This window comes from Chinchilla lanigera, unplaced genomic scaffold (genome assembly GCF_000276665.1).
Source record: "Chinchilla lanigera isolate Chin_1 unplaced genomic scaffold, ChiLan1.0 scaffold00067, whole genome shotgun sequence".
Lineage (NCBI taxonomy): Eukaryota > Metazoa > Chordata > Mammalia > Rodentia > Chinchillidae > Chinchilla > Chinchilla lanigera.
In genome coordinates, this window is record NW_004955468.1 from 3516296 (window position 1) to 3540952 (window position 24657).

At 52.5% G+C, this 24657-nt stretch overlaps 1 protein-coding gene across 1 annotated transcript; it reads left to right on the top strand.

Moving 5' to 3' along the window:
• Positions 1-1174: 1174 nt before the first annotated feature.
• Positions 1175-14779, top strand: Kctd15 (potassium channel tetramerization domain containing 15; the record flags this gene model as incomplete). Its single annotated transcript, XM_005399994.2, is given in 6 exon segments — positions 1175-1270; positions 2945-3037; positions 3665-3840; positions 8997-9141; positions 11585-11890; positions 13289-14779. Coding segments are annotated over 5 exon segments (852 nt in total). The 3' UTR covers positions 13448-14779.
• Between the last annotated feature and the right edge of the window lie 9878 nt (positions 14780-24657).

A 24657-nucleotide genomic window follows, 5' to 3' on the forward strand; every position in this document is an offset into this window, starting at 1 on the left:
TCAGACGCCCACCCCGCGAGTCCAAAGCCAGGCGGGAGGGGCTGGCGCGCTGGTGGTCGTCCCAGGCGCGCGGGTGGGGGGCCAGGAGCGGGCAGGGTTGAGACCCACCTGATCGCTGCCTCCGGTTCTCTGCTGCCCACCCGCACCCCTGACCTGGATGCGCACGCCGGGCACCCACCCGCAAGTGTTCCCCACCAACCCCCCGCCCGTCACCGCAGCGCCTTTCTGTCCTCCTGAAGCCCCCGACTGCAGAAAGATTAAAGCCTCAAGTTTTCACTCGGTGTCTCAAATGTGCATGAAGGAATTTAACTGCACGAGTGAATAAAAGCATTAGTTTCAATTAATTTTTTTTAAATCCTGGCAACAATAAACTTTGAGAACAAAAGCGCTTTTACGTCCTTAATTAGGCGAGCTTCCCATCTGTGGTCTCGAAGTGTCTGCCTCTTGATTTAACTTTGTCCCCGCCCCCGCCGCACACCCCTCCCTTCCCTGCCAGGCGCTTGGGGTGCCTCGGCTCTCCCACCCCGTGGCGCCTAGAGCTTCGGCCCAACCGGCTCCTGCGGCCCAGAAGTTCACACCGGCCGGCGGCCGGCGGCTCGGCGGCGGGACTGGCGCGCACCAGGTGGCGGGCCTGCCTGCCTTCCTCCTGGCCCACCCTTGGACAATTCTGCAGGCTCCTGGCACTCTCGCCCTGGGCCAGCGCCCAGGGCGTGGAGCTGAAAGGGAGCTTGAGAGGCGCCTTCTGTTTACCTTTTATGGTTAAAATAACAGCTTAGCAAAGAAGCGACTTCATGAAGAAGCGATTTAGTGAAATCGTCTCAAGCTGCCGCAGCTCAGCCAGTTTAATCACCCCCAGAGAGCTGAACAACTGCGAGCACAATGGGACACAAAATCATTTTGTGTGTAAATGAGCGTGGCATTCTGCTCACTTCCCTCTGCTCGGGCGGGCGGGGCTCGGCTGCGGGGCGGGCTCGGGACCCGGGGCTTCTACCGCAGCTTAGAGAAGCGGGTCAATGCTGGGCCGTTTGCAAACCTGTGGGCCCCTGAGCCCCTGCAACAGGCAGCTTGGTAGAGCCTTGGGAGGGCTGGTGCGCTCTGGGCTGAGGTTGGGGCTGGGTCTTGGTTTGATGCTGTTGGTCACCGTGTCCACTTTTATGCTTCTGACCTCCCTCAGGAGTGGTCTCTGGGAGAAGGTTGACCGGCACAGATGCGTTTGTCCGAGGGAGCAGTGGAGATTCGGGTGGAGGCGTAACGCCTGGGGCTTCCAATGGTGAGTTTCTGGTTTGCCATCCTGAGGTTGTGCTTTTGATGGGAAAGACGCTGCGTGTGAACAGCATGGAGCAGTTAGGTGATGGGGGCTTGGTGTTAGGTGTCACTTTGGAGTTGTGTCCCGGTAGTGGGGAAAACATCCTGCAGCAGGCTTTGATAGAATTTCAGGCGGAATTCCTTCCAGTTCAGTTTACCCTCGGTGTCTTCCCTTCTGACTCCTCCCCCAGCAGAGCCTCCCAGGGCAGGATAATCCATTCCTGAGGTCTGTTTTGGTTTCTCAGAACTTCTTTGAGATAAACGACCTGGTTTTCTTTTTTAAGCTTTCCGGAACTCAGGAATGCCAAAAGCAGCCAGCCCCCGGTGAGGGTATAAGCCCTACCCCCACCCCAAATAGTTTCAGGTCAAGGAACTTGCCAGGACTCTGCAGGTGGAACACATCTCTTCGAGAAAGCCTACTTAACGTTTACAGGATTGGACTCTGCTTGAACCTTGTTTTAAAATTGGATATTGAATTTCAAGGCACAAATTTAGAAGCCAGAGTTTAAGAGGAGAAAGCAGTCTCCTGGGGCCCCAGGATGTCATTATGTCATTTGGTTGCTCTCCAAGGGTTAAACCTAGGAGAGGGAAGTCCGAGTCAGGTTTGTGGAACCCTTGTGTGTGTGTGTGTGTGTGTGTGTGTGTGTGTGTGTGTGTGCGCGTGTGTGTGCAGAGCCTCCCTCCCTCCCCTTTGAGATAGCCCAAGTCAGTGGAAGGGGATGCAGAAACCTGCCACTTTCTAACCTTCCTGCTTGGACCCTGCGAAGTGCCCTGGGGGTGGCTTCTTGGGAGTGAGGGGGCAATTTTATTTCAGGTGGCAGTGGCACAGAGGAAAGTAGCCCTGGGAAGGGGGGAGGGTCCATTTGCTGATGGCTGTCTGGCCAGCTCTCTAATGCCTCCGGGGTGTGTGATCCTGAGGGGGTCTGGAATACATTAGGCGCAGACAACTCCATCCTCGGGGTCTGCAGGGAAACTGGGAGGTGCAGACTAGGCAAACAAAGACAGGTTTTCTCTGCTATTGAGAGCCACAGAGGAGAGGTAGCTTCCGGAGTGACTTTCCCTCCATTCTGTGCCTTGGCTCCCGCTGAAAGAGGCTTCCTGTGTCCCACCACTTGCAAACTGCATTTTGACACAGTGGAGAGAGACCCAGGGCTCCTTGGCCCCTAGAGGGTGGCGGATCTTTCTTGAGCTGCAGTCCACAAGGTTCTCTGCTGATGCAAGAGGAGACACGCTTGGTAACATGGCTCTAAACCAAAATACCAGGAAAATCAGATTTGTTCTGAAACATTTCGGGGCAATAATGGTGAGCATATGTTTCAGTACTGTCATTAGCCAAATTAGCAGACATGGAGCTGCCCAGAAAACACATATGTGAGTGAGTGAGTGAGTGAGTGAGTGAGTGTGTGTGTGTGTGTGTACGCGTGCCCGCACGCACAATAAGCAATGCCTGGGAGGTCTGCTTTGGGGTGTGGAGTCAAGGGTAGTGGTGGGTGGAATCTGGGAGGGCTGCCTGGTGCTCGTGGGTTCCCGCGGTTCGACAAGAAAGGAAAAATCTAAGCATGTTTGACTCCAGGGAAAACCCGGCACCCACCACTGCTGAGGAGTAAGTCCCCTCTGGTTTTGTTGCCACCTCCCACAGATACTCTGGGCAGCGATGGAAGCCTAGATGCCTCACCGTAAGGAGCGGCCGAGTGGGTCCTCGCTTCACACACACGGCAGCGCTGGCACCGCGGTGAGCCTATAGGGTGGGCTGCGTCAGCGCTGTTTGCCCCCTCCTTGCCCTCTTCCGGGATGCCTGCTCACTGGCTGCCCTTTCTTCAGCCCCAGCACTCAAGAGATGACTGTTGACTGGCTGTGTGATTATGTATTTTTTGAAACAAAAATGCTCTTAATTTAATGTGAAATTTACTACATGTATAAAACCCAACGCCTTAGGTGCTGAGGAAGTCACTAATTTAGAGGTGTCTTGTTACAGAGACAAACTTGCAAAAACCCCTGAATCCCAATTCACAAATTGGTGATTCGTTTGTCAGGGGATATTTCACATCTAACACATAAGCCCGCGACCTTTAATTAGAATTTTGCAGTTTGTTTTATGCCCCTGGAGGCTGACACCTTGAAAATTTTTTTTCTTGATTTCTTATTGCTAATAAGCATCTTTCTTTTTCCCCCTGGTACTTTGAAGAAAATGATGCAAATACACTTAATTACAGTGGTGGCCATAATTTGTCAGCTGAATATGTGATCAGGCACAGGCAGAAGTGATCTGATTAGATCTGTGATCACACTGACAATAAAGGGAGTGCATGGCTGTGTTGTTGGAAAACTATTGTGTCTCTTGCCTTGTTTGTGTCTCCAGGAGGGAGGAAACATGTCCCGGCTGTCTCTCACCCGGTCGCCCGTGTCTCCCCTGGCTGCCCAGGGGATCCCACTGCCAGCTCAGCTCACCAAGTCCAACGCACCTGTGCACATCGATGTGGGCGGCCACATGTATACCAGCAGCCTGGCCACACTCACCAAATACCCTGACTCCAGGTAAGAGCAAGCCCTCCAAGAGCCAGGCCTGTGGCAGTAAGGAGTAGCATCTGCAGCCAGATGCAGCGGGGCTTGTCTCCCATGCTGGCTGCCGCGCAGTGCTCTCTCCAGCATGTCCAGGCTGATGCAGAACCTGGGAGCTAAGGCTTGGGAAGCTGAGTTTGTCTGCTGAAAGAAGCTTGAAAATGGGGCTTGTAACCCTGTATCAGTGGCACTGGTCTTGCAAGGAGTAGCACACAACCTACTGGCAGAGGCTTAGACTTGTTCAGAGCCAGCCCTCCCTGAGCCTGGCCAGCAGCTAGCTGGGAAATCTCATGAACCTTCAGGATCCTCCTGAGTAAGACTCAGCCTGGCTTCTGCAGGGCATCACTTGTGAGCCAAGGGTGCTAAGTACATCTTGTGTCGCACGCACACGCACACGCGCGCGCACACACACAGAGGTGTGTGAATATTTAATTTGTTTCCTGTTATGGATGTGCATAAGGGAAGGGAGGAGGAGCTGCAGTTTTCCCTCTTTGTTTGGCCACTGCCAGGCACAAAGGGCTAGCAGGAGTCCCTCGGAGATAGCTGTTACAGTGACTAGCTGGGTATTCCAAGACATTCAGGAATATCTGGGGCAGGAGCTGAGCATGAGGCTCATGCCCTATCGTAGATAAAGTGTCTGCGATCAGTCCCCTTCCCAGGAGCGAGCACCCACGCTGCTGATGGTGGGCTGCCCTGACTCTTGGCCCAAGCGAGGCGCTGGGTGCTGCTGACTCCTTTGCTGTTGTCTCGGACGTTTCCGTCCTAAGGGTGGACCAGGATTCCTATTGGCACGGCAGCAGGGCTGACGGAGCAAGGCCGTGTCTCTGAGCATCTCCTGGAGCACCGTGCTGCTTGCTCAGCCTGCGACTGCTTGTTCCAGGCATGGCAGAGCTATGGCCACCACTCTCTGGGGCCACTGAGGGCTGAGCAGTGGGAGAGCCAAGGCTGTAGGGCATCACCCTGGTTTTATACATTTAAAAGAAGAAGAACTAATTAATCCCCTAGACACCAGGTGATCATCTCTGGGGAGCTTGTGTGTTGGGCTACCTTGTCACTGGTGTGGTTGCTCAGACCACAGGTTACAGTGCATGGGGCAGGCTGCTTTCGGAGCTTGTTCAGGGCCAGGTGGAGCCCTCTGCAGGGACAGAGGCGTGCCCTCCACATTCTTGTTCGGAGTTTGGGGTATAGCTGGTGGTTGGGGCTTCGCGCCCTCAGCCTGACAGACTACATGTGGTGCCTTACGAACTTGGGACTTGGGAAGGACAGAAACCACGGGCCGTGTCGGCCTGTGTACTCGCTTGCAGAGCCTTGTCTAGGATGGGAGATGGATTCCGCTTATTTAATTTCAGTTTTGCCTTCTGCAGCATTCCTGAGTTGTATGAGATAGATCATTCTTTAATCGGTTGATGATGTTTGTGAGTGAGATTCATAAAATCTTTGCCCACAACCGTCTTGGAAGAATGTTTCCTGAAATCAGACATTCGCCTTTTTGGAGCAATCACAGCCCAGGCCTAGGGGGAGATAAGAGGGCTTCCTGCTTATTTTGTCTCCGGGCAGCTGTCTGGGAGTGGGGAGGGGAGGGGTGCTCTTCCCCTCCCAGGCCACAGTGTGGTCATCCTTGCCCTGCTTTGCAGTGGAGTATATAGTCTTGCTGGGGAACTGAGCCTCCCGTGGCCCCATGATCTGTCAAGTGGGACCCTCAGCCGGCAGGATGTGCCCAGAGGGGTTGGCAGTCTGCATTCTTTCCCAGGGCTGGGGCTCAAGATGAATCTGTTGTTCTGCATGGATTGCTTCTGGTTCATTATAGAGCCTGCAGCTCTGGCCTAGAGGCTAGGGGCTGTCATGACCTGTGGGACAGTCAGAGGACAGGGGTCAGATGGGGTCTGAGAAGTGGATTGCAGAGCTGTGCTAGAGAGGGCCCCTTAGATATCTCTTGTTCTTCTTTTACTGGGTTGTTATAACGTAAAACTATTTTTCAACAGTTCTGGAAAAATAGATCAATCTTTCACCCAGAGGGTTTCTGGATGTCGTTGCTCCCCACTGCCACCCCCAGGCAGTACTGTGAGAGCCAGGGGACCCATCCCCCAGGTCCCTGTGCCCACAGCGCTGTGCCCAGCCTCTTGTTCTTGGCTCATCCAAGCGGCTTGGGTGCAGAAGGCCTAGTGGCAGGTCCCCTGGAGGAGCGATTGATCCTCACCCAGCACAGCTATCTGGGGCCGGCAGTGGACTCTGCTTCTCCCCTTTGTCCTGCCTGCTAGACGTCACCTGGTTGCCACCAGCACAGCCCCACGCTGACATCCATCCTGGCTGTGAGGAGCAACAGGCGGAAATGGCCAGGAGCTTCAGAACTAATAAAACCTTACACTAAACATCCGGGAAACTGGAGTCAGAGCTTTTAAAAAAGAAGATGAAGATGCCTTCCTTTTACACCAGAGCCTAGTGGTGGGACTGTGCCTTTTCTGCCCCCTGAGGGTCCCAGCTGCCAAAATGTGAACTCATCCACTTTGTCCACGGAGGACTTCTGAAGTTGGCTCTCCCACACCCCGCAGCCTCCCCTCAAAGGGTGGCCTGTGGCTATTTTCACGGGGACACAGGGAGCCACCAACAGAACCCAGGATGTTATGGCAGAGCTTGTTCTTAAGGCCCTGCAAGAGGTGAAGGGTCCTTCCTGGTGATTTTTCAAATGCTCCCTCAGCCTGCCGACATCCTTGGTAGGCTCCGATGCTGGGGCATGTGAGGCCTTTGTGCTACGTGGAGATGCCCAGCTGCCAGTTGGTCCTGCGTGAGATCCTGAACCATGAAAAGATCTAGAACCAGCAAGGCGTGGGTAGATCCAGGGTCCTCTAGACCAACAGGACACTCTGGAGCCCCAGCCAGCCCTGACATCAGAGGGATTTGGAACTCAGCCAGGCCAAGCACATTGCTTGCTGCACAGAGAGTTTGAGCTCAGCCAGGAAAGGTGGGGAGAGTTCCCAGGCAGGCTGAGGCTTCGGATTTGCTGACTCACCTGTGGATGTGGCCCTTACTTCTTCTTGCCAGTGCTGTGTGTGGACCTTCATCTGACTGTCAGCCACTGCCCATGGCACCTGATGGCCTTGCTTAGCCGTATCTGTCTCCAGAGATGCTGAATGGCCCTTGCTCTGACAGCTGAATGTCCAAGTTCTTTTTTTTTTTTTTTCTGCCTTTTTGAGACAGGGTATCACTGTGCAGTTCAGGCTGGCCTTAAACTCACTTTGTAGCCCAGGTTGGCCTCCAACTCGCAGCAATCCTTCTGCCTCAGCCTCCCAAGTGTTGGGATTACAGGCAGGCCCCACCATGCCCAGCCTTAAACGTCCAAGTTCTATCCAGGCCTTGGCCACTTTGAAAGCTGCAATAAATCATGGAACCCACAAGGTTTTCCAACAGGGACTATGTCCTAAGGGACCACTGTCACCACGCTGGGGAGGTTGATGGGCTCAGTGGCCTTTGGAGCCCTGAGAAGTATCTGGGTGGTCACTGTTCTGGTTCCAACAGCTTAAGCCTCTACATACCTCACCTCTGGCCCAACCTGTGCATGCCCATCCCTAGGGCAGCCTTGCCCTTTATCTTGCCCCATTGAGACAGGGGCTGGGCCATGTCTCCAGAATGAGAACAGGTGACTACATAACTACTCTGTACCGGGCAAATCCACATGGCTGATTCCTTGAGTGTGCCAGGCCACCAGAGCATAGTATGGTGTAGTTAGGAGGTCCTAAGAAGGGTTTGGGGGCTGTGAGCCTGCGGCTTCTGTCCAGCTAATGTGCCCTGGGTATACAGTGACGGTAGTAGGGCAGAGCCTTGGGAGAGGCTGTCTTAGAATGGACGGTGTGGGCTGCTGTGGGGACCAAGGGAACATCTCGGGAAGGGTGTAGGCTGGTGCAGGCAGAGTGGCATTTTGCAAGCTAAGCTGGTAGTCCCACGTCAGGCCTTCTTTCTCCCAAGCTTGCAGGCAAGTTGCTGGCTTGGCAGGGTCTAGCTGGGCATGAGTATGTGGTCCTGTCACCCAAGGAGAAGGTCTGGTAGTGCCATCACTGGGGAGACACTGCCAACATCCTTCCGCTTGCTGAGCCAAGATCGTGGCTTAGAAGCCCTCTTTGTGATTTCTGATTCAGCCTGGGATAGCAAGGCTAGTGATCACATCAGAGCCCACTGCCCTGGACTTTGGGGATGAATAAGCCCTGGCTCTGAGGCTTGGTTCCTGCTCCTTGGAATGGGTAGGGACTGGAATCAGGGGGTCCCCAAGAACTTCTTGCATTTGTTAGAGCCACTGTCCTTCTAAGGACGTGGTGCTGGCAGCCGTCTTTCCTTCTAGTCCTGGTCCCCACAGGTATGCACATGGTGTGGCATGTATGAATGCGTGTGCTGTAGCATGGACTTGTGTTCACATGCTTGGTGTGTGTACAGTGCACTATTGTGTGTGTGTATTGTGGCACACATGCACATCTACTGTCCCTTCCACCTCCTTCTGTATCTCCCTGAATGGTAATGGGGTATTTGTGACTTTCTATCTCTGGGTGGCTTGTGGGAACTGGTGTGTATCTTTCTCAGTTGTGTCTGGCTGCTTAAGATCTGTGAGTTGCAAGATCTATGAGTTGTAGACCAGGTGACCTGTGCCTGCTCCCTCAGTGTGTGTCTGATTGCTTAGTGACATGGGTTGAGTGAGAAGATTATGTGACCCCAGTAACTGTGTTGGCTGGTTTACATATGTTCATCAGATATGTGGCTGTCGGCTGGGGTACTGGGTGGTTGGCGCGCAGTTTTTGGATGGGTCCGTCTGGTGAGGACACATGTACCAGCTCCATGACTGGTTTATATCACCATGTCTGCCTTGCTATAGTTTTCTAACCCTGTACGACGTCAGCTAGCTGGTATATACGGCTGGGTGTGTCCCTGTCCCACTGTGGACTGTGTGTGTGGGTAGCGTGTGCTTGTGACTGCTCTCATGCCGTGTGACAGTGGTCTGGCCCAGTTTTGTGCAGAGAGCTGTCAGACCTGGCATGGTCTCCACATTGCCCAAGTGTGGCCCTTCCAGCAGGGTGGGCACTAAGGATTGAGGACAGGGCACTTGAACCGAGCCACTTCCTTCCTCCGTCCACCTTGCCTGTCTTTCCCAGAATAAGCCGCCTCTTTAATGGCACTGAACCCATCGTTCTGGACAGTTTGAAGCAACATTATTTCATTGACCGGGATGGAGAGATTTTCCGCTATGTCCTGAGCTTCCTGCGGACGTCCAAACTGCTGCTCCCGGATGACTTCAAGGTAAGTCCTCAGCCGGCAGCTCCCCCCGTGCTGCCTGTGCCATGGCATTACACAAGGGACGTTGTGACTTAATAAATGGACCCATGGTCGTCATGGCAACCACAAAAAGTTAAACGATGAAGCCGAGGGCTAAATCAGTTTTTCTAAACTAATTTTGTTTTCTCACATTTTTAGCTTATTTATCAGGGTGTAACAACAATTAAGCTGCAGCACTTACCCCAGTTTAATGTTTGTCATGTTTTAAGACTGTTGCGTGCTGGAGTTACAGAAGTTAGAGGTTCGCAAATCTGTTCCTTGTTGGGAATTTGCTGGGGGAAAGCACTGATGGTCCAGACATACACCTTTTAAACAGAAGGTCAGCCCTGATCTCAGGGTGAGCCTCTGGGCAGCTCATCTGGCTCCTTCCTCCTGCCTTCCTCTGAGTCCCTCCAAGGACCGGGACTCACGGGAGAAAGAAAACTCAGGCTTGGGCTGCTCTGGCTCCTGCTAGCATATGTCTGTCCTTCCTTCTTTGCTTCCTGTTTCCTTCCTGCAGCCACCCGGAGGAGCAGTAGCCCTGGAGCTCTTTTAGTTCCTTCACCCAGTTCACTTACTGAGTGCTGACAACCGAACTTGACTACACAGGGACGCACGTGGGTCCTGCCCCACGATGCTTACAGTCTGTGGGAAGACAGTTGTTGACCGTGATTATTACAAGGGACCAGGCGGTCAGAGAATAGTGAGGATTTGCGAGTGACTGGGGAACCTGGCTGGGAGGGTCTCGATGAAAGGACGTTTTGCCGGGTGGTGACAGAGGAACAGGGCAGATAGGTGTATGAGCCTTGGTGAGAAGGTGGAGGTGGCCGAGGGCTTGGTTCATTCCAGCACTGAAGAGGGGTCCGGTCTGGGGTCTTGTGAACCACGAAGGGACAGGCAGGAAGGGAGGCTGCTGTTTGATGTCAAGACCTTGATGAGAGGCTCAGCATTTGGCATTTTACCCTGCAGGCACTGGGAAGGCTGTGAGTAAGATAAGAATAATCAGATTTTCCAGTAGGAAAGACTGCACTGGATCTTGGGTGGATAAGGATGCAGGTAGCACAGGGGAGTGAGCAGGAGGCCAGTTATGGAAGGGGCCACTTTCCCAGGCCCAGGTATGTTTGTTGAATGTCTTGGACCAGGGTCAAGGCGGAGGAGTTGGAGCAAGGCAGGGACTTGCTTTTAGAGAGAGGATATGGGTGCGGATTGGCAGGGGAATGGGATTGTGGAGGGTGCTCCCAGCTTTTAGCTTGAGACCTGAGTCAAATGGAAGAGGCTGGGGACATTTGGTGTCCCGCTCCTTCATGGAAGGAGCTGGTGGAGGGTCACCTGAAGGTATCCCTGGTTGTGAGGAAAGATGAGTTGTTTGGTGTACGGATGTCATGTAAGATTCTAGGAGCTGATGAGAGTGAGGAGAGCACAGGCCAGGACAGGGCCCTGAGAATCTCCGCATAGAGTCAGGAGTGCTCCCTGACTGGCAGTAGGCCCAGAAGAGGGGGAGGGCATGAGCTCCCCTTGGGGCAGTTTCAAAGGACAGAGACAGCAGCTAGAAGGGACTTAGGACCTGTGGGGTGGCCCTTGATTTTGGGAATGGGCTCTCTTGCCTTTCCTCCAGGGTCCTTCAGGCTTACCAGCCAGCACTGTGTGTCAACCCCCAAACAGTGGCATGAGTCAGAGGCTCAGGCCCCTTGGGGCTGGAGCTGATGTAAGTTGCCATGTACTTGTCTAGGGGCCAGTATCAGAGCTGAAGGACAGTTTGTGTGATCCTGCCCAGCCTAGGTATAGACTGCCTGCTGAGAGGTGGCCTCCTGGGACACTTTGTCATACCCTGTGCTTGCTTGGGAAGGGGCAGGGCCCCTTTAATCCTCACTGTCCTCCTCTGAGTTGGATGTTTATATCATTTTATAGAGGAGGAAACTGAGGCTCAAGGAAGGTTCAATGAGTTTCATGGTTCTTGGACCTGGTAGGTGATACTTGAATTCCAACTCCTGTAGAGCTGCCTGCAGACTTTTTTTTTTTTTTTTTTTTTTGGTCTCAGTCTGGGCTGTGAGCTCTTCTAGGGTGGGTAAAGGCTGAATGCCCACTTGGATATCTTGTGTGGGTGGGATTCTCAAAGGCAGCAGGTCCCAGGCATAGGTACAGCCTCTCCCTCCTGGAGTGTAGCTCCCTGGTCTTTCCATAAAGCTTCTCTGCCCCAGGAGGATGAAGCCACCCAGTGCTTAGGGCCAGGTGGAAGGGCATAGGTGCACAACAGACAGCAGCTGGATTCCTTAGGCTTGCATACCTTCTGAGCCTCATCTGCTCATCTGTACAATGGGGACAACCATCCCAGTTTGCACGGGTCACAGTTCCTGCAGAAAGGGGATATCCCCACCCCCAGTGGCGAGGACAAACCCCTCCCTTCAACCCCACGTCCACATGTCTGCAGGACTTCAGCCTACTATACGAGGAGGCACGGTACTACCAGCTGCAGCCCATGGTGCGAGAGCTGGAGCGCTGGCAGCAGGAGCAGGAGCAGCGACGTCGCAGCCGCGCCTGTGACTGCCTGGTGGTGCGAGTCACGCCAGACCTGGGTGAGCGCATTGCGCTCAGTGGCGAGAAGGCCCTCATTGAAGAGGTCTTCCCCGAGACCGGGGACGTCATGTGCAACTCGGTCAACGCTGGCTGGAACCAAGACCCCACGCATGTCATCCGCTTCCCTCTCAATGGCTACTGCCGGCTCAACTCTGTGCAGGTGAGGGCTATGGGCCCCGGGTACCGCGCTTCTCTGCTGCGCCTTCAAGCGCAGAGCAGAGCGAGCAAGGAGGGAGGCAGAGGCGCCGTCCCTGAAATGGCGAAGCGCTCCGTGCCATCTTACAGAAAAGGCAACAATGTGTCGATGCATAATTTATGTCCCGCTCATAATTAAATGATGGAGCCTGGGGGATGGACTTAAAAAAATTGATCTGTACTTTTTCTTTTTTCCCAAAAGGATGTTCTATAAAAATGGCCCAGGGTATTTTCAACCAAGTGTGCTTCTTTGACACCCAGAGTCTGACTTTGGATTCAAATTAAACTCAGGCGCCAGGAGAGGTGGGACAGAGAGGCCGGGAGCCCCTTCTCACCCTGCTGACCTTGGGGCCCGCAGGCACCCAGCCACGGCCTAGAGCATTTCTGGATGAGTCAAAGGATTCAGAAGCTCAGATGGAATGGTGGTCTATTTTCTAACAGCTCTGCCCACACACAAGGGGAAACTTTTTCCATTTTCCCCTTACATTGGGGGTTGAACCTAGGACTTGCGCACTCAGCTACCTCCCCAGAACTTTTTGTTTTTTATTTTGGGACAGGGTCTCACAAAGTTGCTCAGGCTGGACTTCAACTTTTGATCTTCTTGTCTCAACATCCCAGAGTTCTGGGATTGCAGGCATACGCCACCATGTCCGGAGGCAGGCTTGTATTTTGGGATTAGGTCAGAATGGACTGCAGGGGAAAAGGTCCCTTAGGCACACATCACATTGGCTATGGGTCAGAACTTGCTAGTTGGAAGATACAGATGTCAGACACAGTGACCAGAGCCCACCCTCACGGAGGCACAAACCCACCTGAACAGGAGGCCTGCAGAGACTCAAACACTGTGGAAACCCCTCCTGTGTTTCTCTACCCTGCGCTCCCTTGAGCTGATGAGCCCCCAGGCAACAAAGCATCTGGGACTGTGGCTCAGGGAAGCAGGTGGCTGCCCAGAGGCTGGGGGCAGAGGCTTTCCATTATTGTGACCAGAGACTGATAGAGTGCCTGGGGCCGTGTGTGTGCTGGTTATGCCCTAGAGAAGAGAGAAGCAGCCCAAAGGCTCGTTTTGCTTCTCCAAATCCCTGGGGCTGTGTGCCCTGAGGGCAGCAGGGTGGTAGCCCAGGTGGAGTAGCACACCCAGGTCCAATAACTCGACGGCCCCCCGGGTCTGGCTGCACCTGTCGGTCCTGTGGTATACCCCAGGCCTTGGGGAAGCAGGGACCTTTGTTAGTGAGTGAGGCTGAGATCTTAGCAGGACGAGGACGTGGACGAGGTAGCTAGCTCTGGCTAGGGCCCAGCTGCCCACCAGCCAGGCCAGGCAAACTTCGCAGCTGAACTCTGCTGACCCCCCTTTCTTCCCTGGCAGGTCTTGGAAAGGCTCTTCCAGAGGGGTTTCAGCGTGGCTGCGTCCTGTGGAGGTGGCGTGGACTCCTCCCAGTTCAGCGAGTACGTGCTTTGTCGAGAGGAGCGGCGACCACAGCCCACCCCCACTGCCGTCCGGATAAAGCAGGAGCCCCTGGACTAGGCCCTGCCTCAGTGCCCGCCTGAGGCCCCTCGGCCCTGGGGCCGCTCCCAGAGACCTGGAAACAGTGCTGGCGAGTCCTGCCTGTGCAAGCTTAGCAGTGGGCTTGAGACTGAGGTTGGGGCTGGAGGGTCGGAAGCCGTCCCAGGGGGCACTATGGCCCCGGGTGTCATGGCAACAGAACATGGGATGCTGGAGGCATGCCCACCGAAGGACTGCTGTGACCACGGATGCCGTGGCCAGAACTCCACTGCCGGCTCTCCGCGTCCCTTGGCTCTGTGGTCAGGTGCAGCGTCCTCTGCCGAGGCACAGCGAGCAGAGGCATCCCCAGCTATCGCAGAGCAGCTGTTCCTCCTTCTCTGTGCGTGGCAGGCTCTCGGCGGGTCTCCTTGTGTCAGAGATGGCTTATTTTTCTACAGTATTTAAAATGGAAGTGACTGTCACTGCACAAGGCAGCAAGGCCTCCAAGGACCAACGCTTCTTCATCTGGTGCTCAGTTCTCAGTCGGACGTGCAGCAGGCCCACATGGTGGATGAGCTGTGGGGCGCTCAGGCCCAGGTGCCTGCAGAGCTGGGGCTGGGGGGTTGGATGTGGGCATGACAGTGCTTCAGGAGCTGAAGCCAGGCCCGTAGGGGACGGGGCTGCTGGGGGAGGGTGCAGGGTCGGACGGCCCACCTAACCATCTCAGACCCTCTCTTTGCTGCCTTCCAGGGCTCAGGCTGCACTCAGCAGGTCACCTGACCTGCTCATGCACAGGAGCTCCCAGTCCTGTCAGTGTGTGCTCACTCCTGGGCCCCTAGAGAAGTCTGTCCCCATCAGACCCGCTGTGGGGGCTGCACCTTACCTCAGGAATGGGTCTCACCACAAAGGGTCCCATCTGTCGGCAGCATCTTCTGGGTCCCCAGCTCAGGGAGCCACCCCCAGAGGGCCACTAGCTCCAGTTTTTCCCACACTAATATGCACACTGAGTTTTAGTTAAACGTGTTGTACTAGCCTGGCGGTAAGACTGGACATGGGCATACCTCGCGCTCTTGACCCTAGATTCCAGTGAGGACTGGCCCTGAGGGGGTCCTCATAGACCTGCCACCTCCCAGACAGCAAGCCCAAAGATGGACACCTTGGGCCTTGTCATACTTCCCCACGTGCTGGCCCCTCCTGGATGGAGAAAATGCAGAGGACTGGTAGGTGGGGTACCCGGGCCAGCACCCTGTATATAATGCCTGTAGACTTGTATATGACTCCTTTAATATTGTAAAGATGCTGATGTACAATTGTGTGTTTGTGTAAACACATTACAATCCTAGTTCATGCCATAAATGATGCTATGAAGCAAAAGACTGAGGCTCTGTCCTGTGCAGAAGCAGCAGCAGCCGGATGCCCACATTTGGTGTGCAGGTGGGGCTTGGCGGTGGAATTGCTCCCTCGGTTCCGTCGGTTCAAAGCCGGGAATAACCAGGGGCGGTGGCTGGGGGAGGGGCGGGACTAGGGTCCTGAGCTCTATGTTATTTATTGCATTTGGGTATTTCTTCGGAGCTTCTGCCTGTCCCCTCGGGGCAGCACAGATTCTGAATTCTGATTCACAGTCCCTAACCACATGCAAACAGGGGAAGGCAGACAGGTTTCTGGGGGCTTTTGAACCCGGTCCTAAATGGGGGAGGTTTTCTCTCTGGCCCTCTTGGTTGCAGGCAAGAAGACGGCAAGTCTGGAGGGCAAGCCACGCGGCTAACTGAAAATCAGCTAAGCAAACAGGGTCTCCATGCAACACTTTCTAAGGGAAAGAGCCAGCATGTCATGTAGGCCCCCAATTTTAATCAGCCTGTGTTTCTGCTTGAGTTCGTTCTAACTCACAAGGACCCTTTTACACACTTGCCCAGGGCCACCAGCCTCCGCCTGCCTCGGGCCATGGGAGCACAGATCAGCAGCTTCCCGTCCAAGGCCACAAAGACGCCAGCCCACTGTGCAATCTAATTTGCTGGACAAACTTGCTAGGCTTCTCCTCCGCTCAGCAACGCGCCTACAGTTGGCACCTCTGCATCTGGCATCAGGCTTACATCTGAGAGGAGGAGAAAGTGTTGTGTTTATTAGAGAGGAAGTCTTGTGAAAACAGCTCAATGCTGTGAATGTTTATAGATTTGTTTTCTGGCATAATAATAGCCAGCATGGGTGCTGATGGTTCAAGATTCTCTACCATTTTCAAGCCATCTTTTTGGGCTAAAAGAAAATGGGGGGGGAGGGGAGAAGTAACCCTACCTTACTAAATGTGACTATTCTTAAGTAAAATCAAGAAGTAGGATTTTACATCAACTGGGGAATTTCTGAATGTGTAGGGAAACACTCACTTCCCCTAATGCTACCATCCTAATACACCTAATCTCTATAAACGATAACTACAAATTATCCATTCTTTAAAGCATTTTTACATTCCCTGGAATGGATACATTATAATCTTTTGATGACATATTGGCAGCATCAGTGTTACTCCTTCCGTAAACCCCAAAACTGTTCTTGATTATAAGCAACTGGCCAGAGAGCTGGGCCAGTGCTGCTTCCGTTTCCTACCAAGCCTCTGCCAGTGCAGAGAACCAAGCAAAGCCACAGCAGGCAGCTTCTGCCACTGTCCCGATCACATGGGTTCCAAGCCAGGTCACAACATTATACTAGCTTTTAAGAAGTGTGTGTGTGTGTGTGTGTGTGTGTGTGTGTGTGTGTGTGCACGCGTGCTCGTTTTTTAAACTACTATTTGTGTTCCTTAAAATAAAGAATATTTTATAAATTACACAGAGCTCTAGCACTTTGTTTTTAGTCCACTGAGGCTACTATAAGAAGGCCCTCTGGCTTGGTGGATGACTTGGGACTTGGCTTGGTCTTAGAATAGGGCCTTGAGTATCTATCCCAAGTCCAAATCCCACAACTTCCTGATCTGAGAGCTCTGGTGAGGATTGGATCCTAAGCAGCTGCATGGTCCCCCAACACCGCCTGTGCACCCTGCTGTCTCGCCCGAGCGTGAGGCAGTGGCACATACGTCGCCACATCTCCCAGGGCCCCAGCCCTGGACTCCAAGGTTCAGCTTGCAGTGGACCTTAGGCACTGGTTTTATCAGGGTGTGAGCCAAGCATTTGAGAAGGGGGCAGAGAAAGCGCGTATGTGGGCACTAGGGAAACAAAACTAGTTCCATTAAACCCTGGACCAGGAGACTTGCTGTTGGCTGAGCGCAGCGGAACCTGCCCTCCCTCCCTGCCCAAGAGGCAGACTTGTGTTCCCTTGAGAAGATGGCCTCCTTCCATCAGGCCCTGACCTCCCCTCTGGCAGGAGAGAGGTGCATAGTTGGACCAGCCCAGGAAGACACACTGAGACACACAAGCTAGGTGACAAGGTAGAACATACAAAAATGGGCGCTGCCGGGGGCTTTCAGTTGGAGGGAGAGCAGCTGGGATAGAGCTAGAGCTAGAAAGAGCAGCTGATAACCTTGAGCCACGGTGTGATGGCCATAACCAGTCCACTTTAAGGTGGGCGGGAAAAGCCACAGCAGCCAGATAATACTAGTCTCATCTCTCATGTGAGGAAGACACACCTGGGCTTCTCTGCTCCCCTCCATCCCTACCCAAAGTAGGTGGTTCCTTGCAGAGAGAGGGCTGGCGGGAGCTCTGGCTTGTTAGCTACACTGAAGTATGTGGGTTATTATGTGGGGTAGAAACCTGCTCTGTTTAAATTATCTCTACAAATGGGTGTCCTTCAAATTAATTGCTAAGTATAGAAGAATGATTTTAGTGTGTATTGTCAAATGCAGCTCCTGCCTTTATTAGCATGAGACTTCTCATTAGACCAAACAAAGTTTGTTGTCAGTATCCATGGAAACCTACAAAGGAGTTAAAAAGACAAAGCTGTAATGTCCAACATAAAGCCCAAGACGATTTCCCTGCTTTATTTCATAACCTTGCCTGGATCTGAGGCAGATGGTCAAGGGTACCTGCTTGAAAGAAACTATACAGTGCTAACTGTATTTAGATAAAACTGTTAAATTTATTGACTGGGCAGAGAGGAAGAGACACATTCCCTCCAGAATCCTTTTCTGGCAGGAACTCACTCCTGACAATGGATTCTGGGCAGCCTGATGTTCTCTAGAGGACTTAACAGATAACCATGAAAAAGGTGGTTCCTGCCAGCTTCCTGCCAGGAATAAGGCTAGCAATGACTTTCTCTCTAAAGCATCACAGTTTTCTAAAGTAACCCAAATGAAACACAGCTCCAGTGAGGGTTGAAGGCAGGCATAGTGGTGCACACCTGTAATTCTAGCACTGTGGGAGGCTGAGGCAGGAGGGTCCCAAGTGTGAGCCCAGTCTGGGCAAATTAACAACTTAGCAAGACACCTGTCTCATAAACAAAAAAGAGGCTGGGGATGTAGCTCAGTGTAAAGGTCCAGGGTTCAATCCCCAGTGATGAGAAAGGAAGGAGGGAGGGAGAGAGGAGAGGGAGAGAGAGAGAGAGAGAGAGAGAGAGACACAGACAGACAGAGAGGAGAGATCAATCCAGGGATTTGCCCTCGTTCTCCATGGACTTTACTGCCAGGGGCTCAGCCCTCACTGTCATGTGCTCTGTGAGTCCGGGACCATTTCTCTATAAGTTTTCCTCACACCCCCAATCCTACACTAATGCTTGGACTTGGTTCAGGACCTCTGGATGGTGACTCCTTTCCCATAAGCCCCAAAACTGAACAAGTGGGGTGACTACCTGAGCACGGAGAACTCTTCAGACCCGAGTCCCAGGCAGCGTGGGGGAGGGCTCACTCTGAGGGCAGGGCTGCTCCTGAGGATGTGCACCCAGCCACGGCTGCCCACTGGTAGCAGTTTGCCCATAGGAAAGAGGCCTCCTGTGTTTCTTCCGCCATCACCCTTACGCCCAGCTCCACTGCCAGAGGAAGGATGTGTTGGGTGGAATGTCTGCTACTTTGAAGTAAGTCATAAAACTATGCCTTGGGAAAGTGGGCTGAGGGGACCACTGAGGTTTTTGGACGTCAGTTATCCAAAGGGTCCCTGCTCTGCTGCAAAGATCTTATCTCCCCGCAGCACTTTGAGAGAGAGCGAGCTCCAGTTATTGTTGGCCAGGCTCTGCCAGCCGCTGCGGGAGGGGCTTGGCGGGTGACGGTCCATGGGGCTAATTGTTTACTTTCACGTGTTTACTTGAGGCTCCGTTAAGTTATCCAGGAGAAAAACCATATTACAGTTTCCAAGTCTGTGATGACACCAAACTTGGATTACTCTAAATTCCTAGATTTACTTATGGAGCCAGCAATCTCTCAGGCTTGGACACTAGTGTCTCCATAGCAAAGGAGGCTTCTCTGAAATTTTAATGAGAGGCCCAGAGAAAGAGGCAAGCACATTCCCTGGGGAAAGCACAAAGGACAGGGGCTGCAGGCCAGCTGCATTTGGAGTTTTGTCTTTATTTCCATCATTCAAAACAGCCAGTCCTGACAACCATCCTTTGGCCCCAGGGCGAGCAGGACAATGCCCTTCCTTGACCCAGAGGCATAGCCCAAAATTAACAGCTGGGTCATCAGGAGCGGACCCTCTGACGCTCCTTACACAAAAAAATCACTGGCTGGGCCAAGCATGGTAGTGCATACCTGTAATCCAGGCTACGCAGGAGGCTGAGGCAGGGGGATCACAAGTTCGACCCCAGCCTGGGAAACCTAGTGACTTAGCAAGCACCTGTCTCAAAATAAAAAGGGCTGGGGATGTAACTCAGAGAAAAATACCAATTCCCAACACCACTAAAAAAAGAAGAAAAATCACTGGCTGGAACTGCTGTAGGCCAAGCCTGCTGCTCAAAGCCCATGTCGAGAATGTCACCAGAGCTTCCTTCTCCGTGTTCTGGCCCCAGTCCAGGGCTCCCGAAGAAGCTGCGGTTTGGGGCCAGCAGACTGCACCAGCAGGGCAGGGTGGCTGCGGACGCGGGCCACGCCCTCTTGGACGCGAACACACCCCCATTTCCCCGGGCCCACAGAGCCACGCCTGGCCCGGCAGCCAAACAGCGAGAAGGCAGATTTGTACGAGTAAGTACAAGGTCCTGGAATTCTCGCCCGGTTGCTACACACTCTACGGAGAATAATTGAAAGGAGATTGTGCAACTGCCCAACTGCCCCAGAAGCCAGGGCGTGCAGCGAGGGCTCTCCAAGTTCTCATCTCTTGCGTTCTGGGACAGCCGGCTGCCACTTTCGGGTGGCACTGGTGCCTCGCTGTGGCAGGGGGCCACGTGGCTTATGGGGAGCTGGAGAACTCTGGTCCCCTCTGGGCGCGCGGGTTGGTGGAGGGGACCACGCCCACAGCCCCGAGCCGCAGCGGCTCGGCGGCACTGGCAGCAGCCCCCGCCTGGCTGTACCTAATGAGGCCCAGGGCCGTCACCAAGGATGCACACCGGGTCTGGAGGGAGAGGGAAGCTGGAGGAAGCCCCGCCCCCTACTGCCTGAGCCTGACAACCCCTACCCCACCCATGAGGCTTGGGCAGCTGGGCTGCATTCTCTGCCCCACGGAGCCCCCATGGGTGGGTCCATCCCGGGGGCGCAGTGAGTCACTTCCCCAGGCCCTGAGGCCTTAGTGGAAGGTGCCTCCCTCTCTGCAAAGCCTTCTTTGTTCTCAGGCTGGCTTCACTTCACAGCCGCCTCCTTCTTCTTCCCTGCAAACCCAGGTCCTGCTAGTTTTAAGGGCACCAGCTGGAAGCAGCACCAAGGCAGGCAATGCATGCCACCTCCAGAGTGGTCTGCACTGCAGAAGGCTGGAGTTGCTTTCTTGCTTCCTCTGTCCCCTGCCGACTCAGGGCTCTGGCTCTCCCACCTCCCCAGATGTCTGGAGAAGCCCCTCCTCCCCACCTAGGTTGTGGGTATGCAGCCTCCTGGGCCTGGGGAGCAGCCATCCTGGACCTGTACCAAGAGGGAGGGAGGAGGTTTGGATTCGCTCACCCTGGCAGGCACCGCCCGCAGCTGCTGAACTGGCCTCCATACCAGTCTTGCATCAGGGAGAAGTTTCCAGCACCACTGCTCACGCTCCTGGCTCTTCTTCCCCTAGACCTACTCCAGTTCCCATGCCCCAGTAGAAGAACCCTGTGCAGGCCCAGCCCAAGAAGGGAATTCATCAGGCCACCTCCAGACACAGTCTCTCCTTTGCCTCCTCTTCATTACCACTTCCAGCCCCACCCAGCTGCCACCTGGGAGGCTTACTACCAGGCAGTGTCCAGGTGCCACGGACCGTCTGCCGCACATCTTGTATGTGTGTGAGCAGCAGCCTTGCCACCCACTAGGCTCTTGTTTTGAAAAAGTAGAAGACTAATCTAAAAAAAATCAGTATGCCCAAAGAGATTATCAGATTTTGTTTGCAGAAAGCCAAGCAGTGAATGCCTGTAATCCCAGCACTCTGAGAAGTAGATGCAGAAGGATCGAAGGTCTGACCCCAGCTTGGGCAACTTAGTGATTTAGCAAGACCCTGTTTCCAAATAATAAAATAAAAGGCTGGAGATATAGCTCAGTATGAAGGCTCTGAGTTCAATATCCAGTACCACCAAAAATAAATAAATACTCAAGGAAGGATTTGTTTATTTATTTTTTGTCTTTTTGAGACAGGGTCTCACTATGCAGTTCAGGCTGGCCTTGAGCTCACTTTGTAGCCCAGGCTGGTCTCGAACTTGAAACGATTCTCCTGCCTCAGCCTCCCAAGTGCTGGGATTACAGGCGTGCGCCACCACACCCGGCAGAAGGAGAGTCTGTTATGGTGCATCATTTGATGGAAAGTACTTACCATTTTATAGATGGCCTACCCTTTGCAGGTTCAAGGGTACAAAAATGAAAGATTTTGCTTCGAAAAGAGAACCCCAGGGACCCTAGCTCATTCAGGGCTGACTAGGGAAAAGTTTCCCAGAGCTCAGCTATCCAGGCACTCAGGCCTCTGCAGTTGTGGTTTTAGGGGGCTACTTCTCAAGCTGGTGGCAGACCTTGGCATCATTGGTGTGGTGCTGATTTTATGGGCAGAAAACAAGAATTGTGAGGTCAGGAAGGCTTCCACTCAGATTTCAGAAGAAGGCCTGGAAAGCCAGGCATGTGCCCCTGAGACGGCAGTGTGTGACTGTGAGCATGAAGTCAAAAGTACAGTGGAGACCCCAGGAAGTGGGAGATTCCGGGAACGTGGAACACCTGAGGAAAGCTGCAAGCAGTGAGCAAAGCCAACCCCAGAGAGAGGCCATGATGGTGTCAACCAGCAATGCCATGGGGGAGGGGCTGCCCAAGCCTTCTGGAGTTCACATCCTGCCACCACTTGCCCCAGGTGCTGGATGGGAGCTACAGGAGTGAATGTTTGCCCTGCTGGGTTTTGGTTTTACTTTGGTCTCTTTCCTTTCTATCCCCCCATTTCTCCCTTTTGGAATGGGGATGTTTACCCTGTACCATTGTATATTAGAAGTGTTTAACTTTCTTTTTGATTTTTATCGGGGTTCAAAACTAAGAGTTGGGCTTGAGTCCCAGAGGAGACTCTGGACTTGACCTTTTCAGCAATCCTGAGACTGTTAAAACTTAAGATACTCTTAGAAATGGACTAAATCCATTTTGCATGGAGATGGACATGAGTTTTTCAGGGGAGTAGAATGTTATGGCTTAGAGCTAGAATGTCCTCCAAAACCATCACACATTCAGAAATGGGGCTTTTAGAAGGTGATTGAGTTATGGGGGTGATACTCACCAGTGGAATCACCCACTAATGAGTTTAGCGGTGAAGTATGCTATTAGGAGGTGGAGTCTGGCTACAGGGAGGTTACTGGGTGCATGATCTGGAAGGGTGTTTCTCCCTCCTTGTCTCTTCCCCTCACTCTGCTTCTTGAACCCACGCTGTGAGCAGCTGTCCTCCACTGGGCCTTTGCACATGCTGTCTCTGCCTTGGAGCCAGCCAATCATGGAATGAACCCACTGAAACTATGAGCCAAAATGAACCTCTCCTCCTTTAAGCTGCAGGTGTTAAGGCAGGCATGGTGGTGCACACCTATAAATCAGCACGCGGGAGGCTGAGGCAGGAGGATCACCACAAGTTCAAGGCCAGCCTGGAGTACATAGCAAGACTCTGTCTCAAAAAACAAAACAAGTTGTAGGTGTCAGGTATTGTGTCTCAGTGACAGGAAGTGACAAAGACAAGGAAAATCTGTTTTCCTGTAGTTTCCAGCTTCCAGAGGCTGCTTGCATTCCATGGTTTGTGGCTCCCCTCTTCCGTCCTCAAAGCAACAGTATAGTACGTTTAAATCTCTCTGACTCTGTGTCTTAGTTACTTTTCTCATTGCTGAGATAAAATGCCAGACACCCAAAGTTAAAGGAGGTGAGGTTTATTTCAGCTTACAGTTGGTAGAAGTTTCAGTCTATAGTTGGCTGGCTCCAAAGCAGGGTGACATGGCAGAGGAGAAATAGTCCATGGTGTGGCAGGGTAGGCAGCAAGCAGCAAGCAGCAGTGACAGCAGCCAATCTACTTTCCCTCTTTCCCTATATATTCCATCTAGGCTGTAGAACTATTGATTGATGCCACTCACACCTAGAGTGGGATTTCCATTATCCATACCCTTAATCTTAGCATCATACCCTTCATCCACATTCACACACTATAATTCAGCCACCTTCAAAACTCCCCACCTGTGATCACATGAGCCTTTGGAGGAACATCTAGATATAAATCATAATATTCTGTCTTTTCCAGGGACATTGGGCCCACTAGGACAGTCCAGGATAATCCTCTTGTTTTAAGGTCATGTGAGTAACCTTGATTTTATTTGCATCCTTCATTTCCCTGTACCACATACCTAACATATTCATAGATTCCCAGGCTTTGCATGTAGATGTACTCAGAAGTATTATTCTGCCTGTCACAAGGTAGCAACTCTCTAAACTAAAAAAAAAAAAAAACAAAAAAACTTTTTAGCTGGATGAGGTGGCACATGCCTAGAGTCCCAATACTGTGGGAGGGTGAGGCAAGAGAGTTGTAAGTTTGGGCTCAGCCTAGACAACTTTGAGAGACCATGTCTCGAAAAAAAAATCTAGAGGGCTGGGGATATAGCTCAGTGGCACAAGCACCTGCCTGGCAAGTGAAAGGTCCTGAGTTCGATTCCCGTACTCCCCGCTTCTCCCCCAAAAAAGAAGTACTGCAACAACTTAGAAGGGCTGTAACAATGGCATGGGGCAATACAGTACAGTGAGATCTATTGTAGAATCCAATGTCATAAATTAAAATAAAGGCATAAAAGCAGCACCTATTTAAAAAAATATATGGGAATGTAGCTTAGTGCGTAAGTCCTGGATTCAACCTTAGGTAGGAAAAAAAATCTTTATTGAAGTTTGATATAGTGGTGCATACCTGTAGTCCCAGAACTTAGGAGGCTGAGGCAGGAATATCACTTGAGCCCAGGAATTAGAGGCTAGCCTAAGCAACACAGCAAGATCCCATCTCAAAAAACAAAACAAAACATTTAATTGAAAACATGTTATGCTCTAGGCATCAGTATAGGTGCGGCTGGACATACAGCAGTAAATGAAGACAAAGAAATCTTTGTCCTTGTAGTTTATACCTTGTGGAGGGAGATGGAAAAGAAACAAAAGAAAGAAATGAAAGATACCATAGTTTAGATGGAAGTGCTAAGGAGAAAAATAAAGCAGGGAAGAAAAATAAGAGTATGTGTATCTTGGACTGTCCCCCAAAACTATCATACATTCAGAGGTGGGGCTGTCTACCTCTAGCACCCCTACACATCTTGTTCCTAGAGGCTGACATAATGAACACCATGAAGGGGTCTCCTTACCCTTGGGTTGCTTTGGGTGTGGCTGATGGACCCACCCTCAGGAGGCAAGAAAACAGAACGAAAGTGAGGTCAGCATCTTTCATCCCTCCTCCAAAAGCCTCAGCCAAATGCTGGGGATATAGCTCAGTGGCATACGCGCTTGTCTGGCAAGCCTGAGGTCAGGAGTTCGATTCCCAGTATCAAAAGAAAAAAAAAAAAAACCCAAAAGCCTCAGCCCATACAGGAGGCTGTTCCTATTGAGCCCACCTGACTCTGAGAACTCTGTTCCTTCCTCAGTGCTTCAGATCTGGAGCTGTAGCATCCTTGGGGTGCTCATTCCCCTTCTGATTTCCTTGTACTCTGTCTCTCTGTCTCTGTCTCTCTCTCTCTCTATATATATACACACACACACACACATACATATA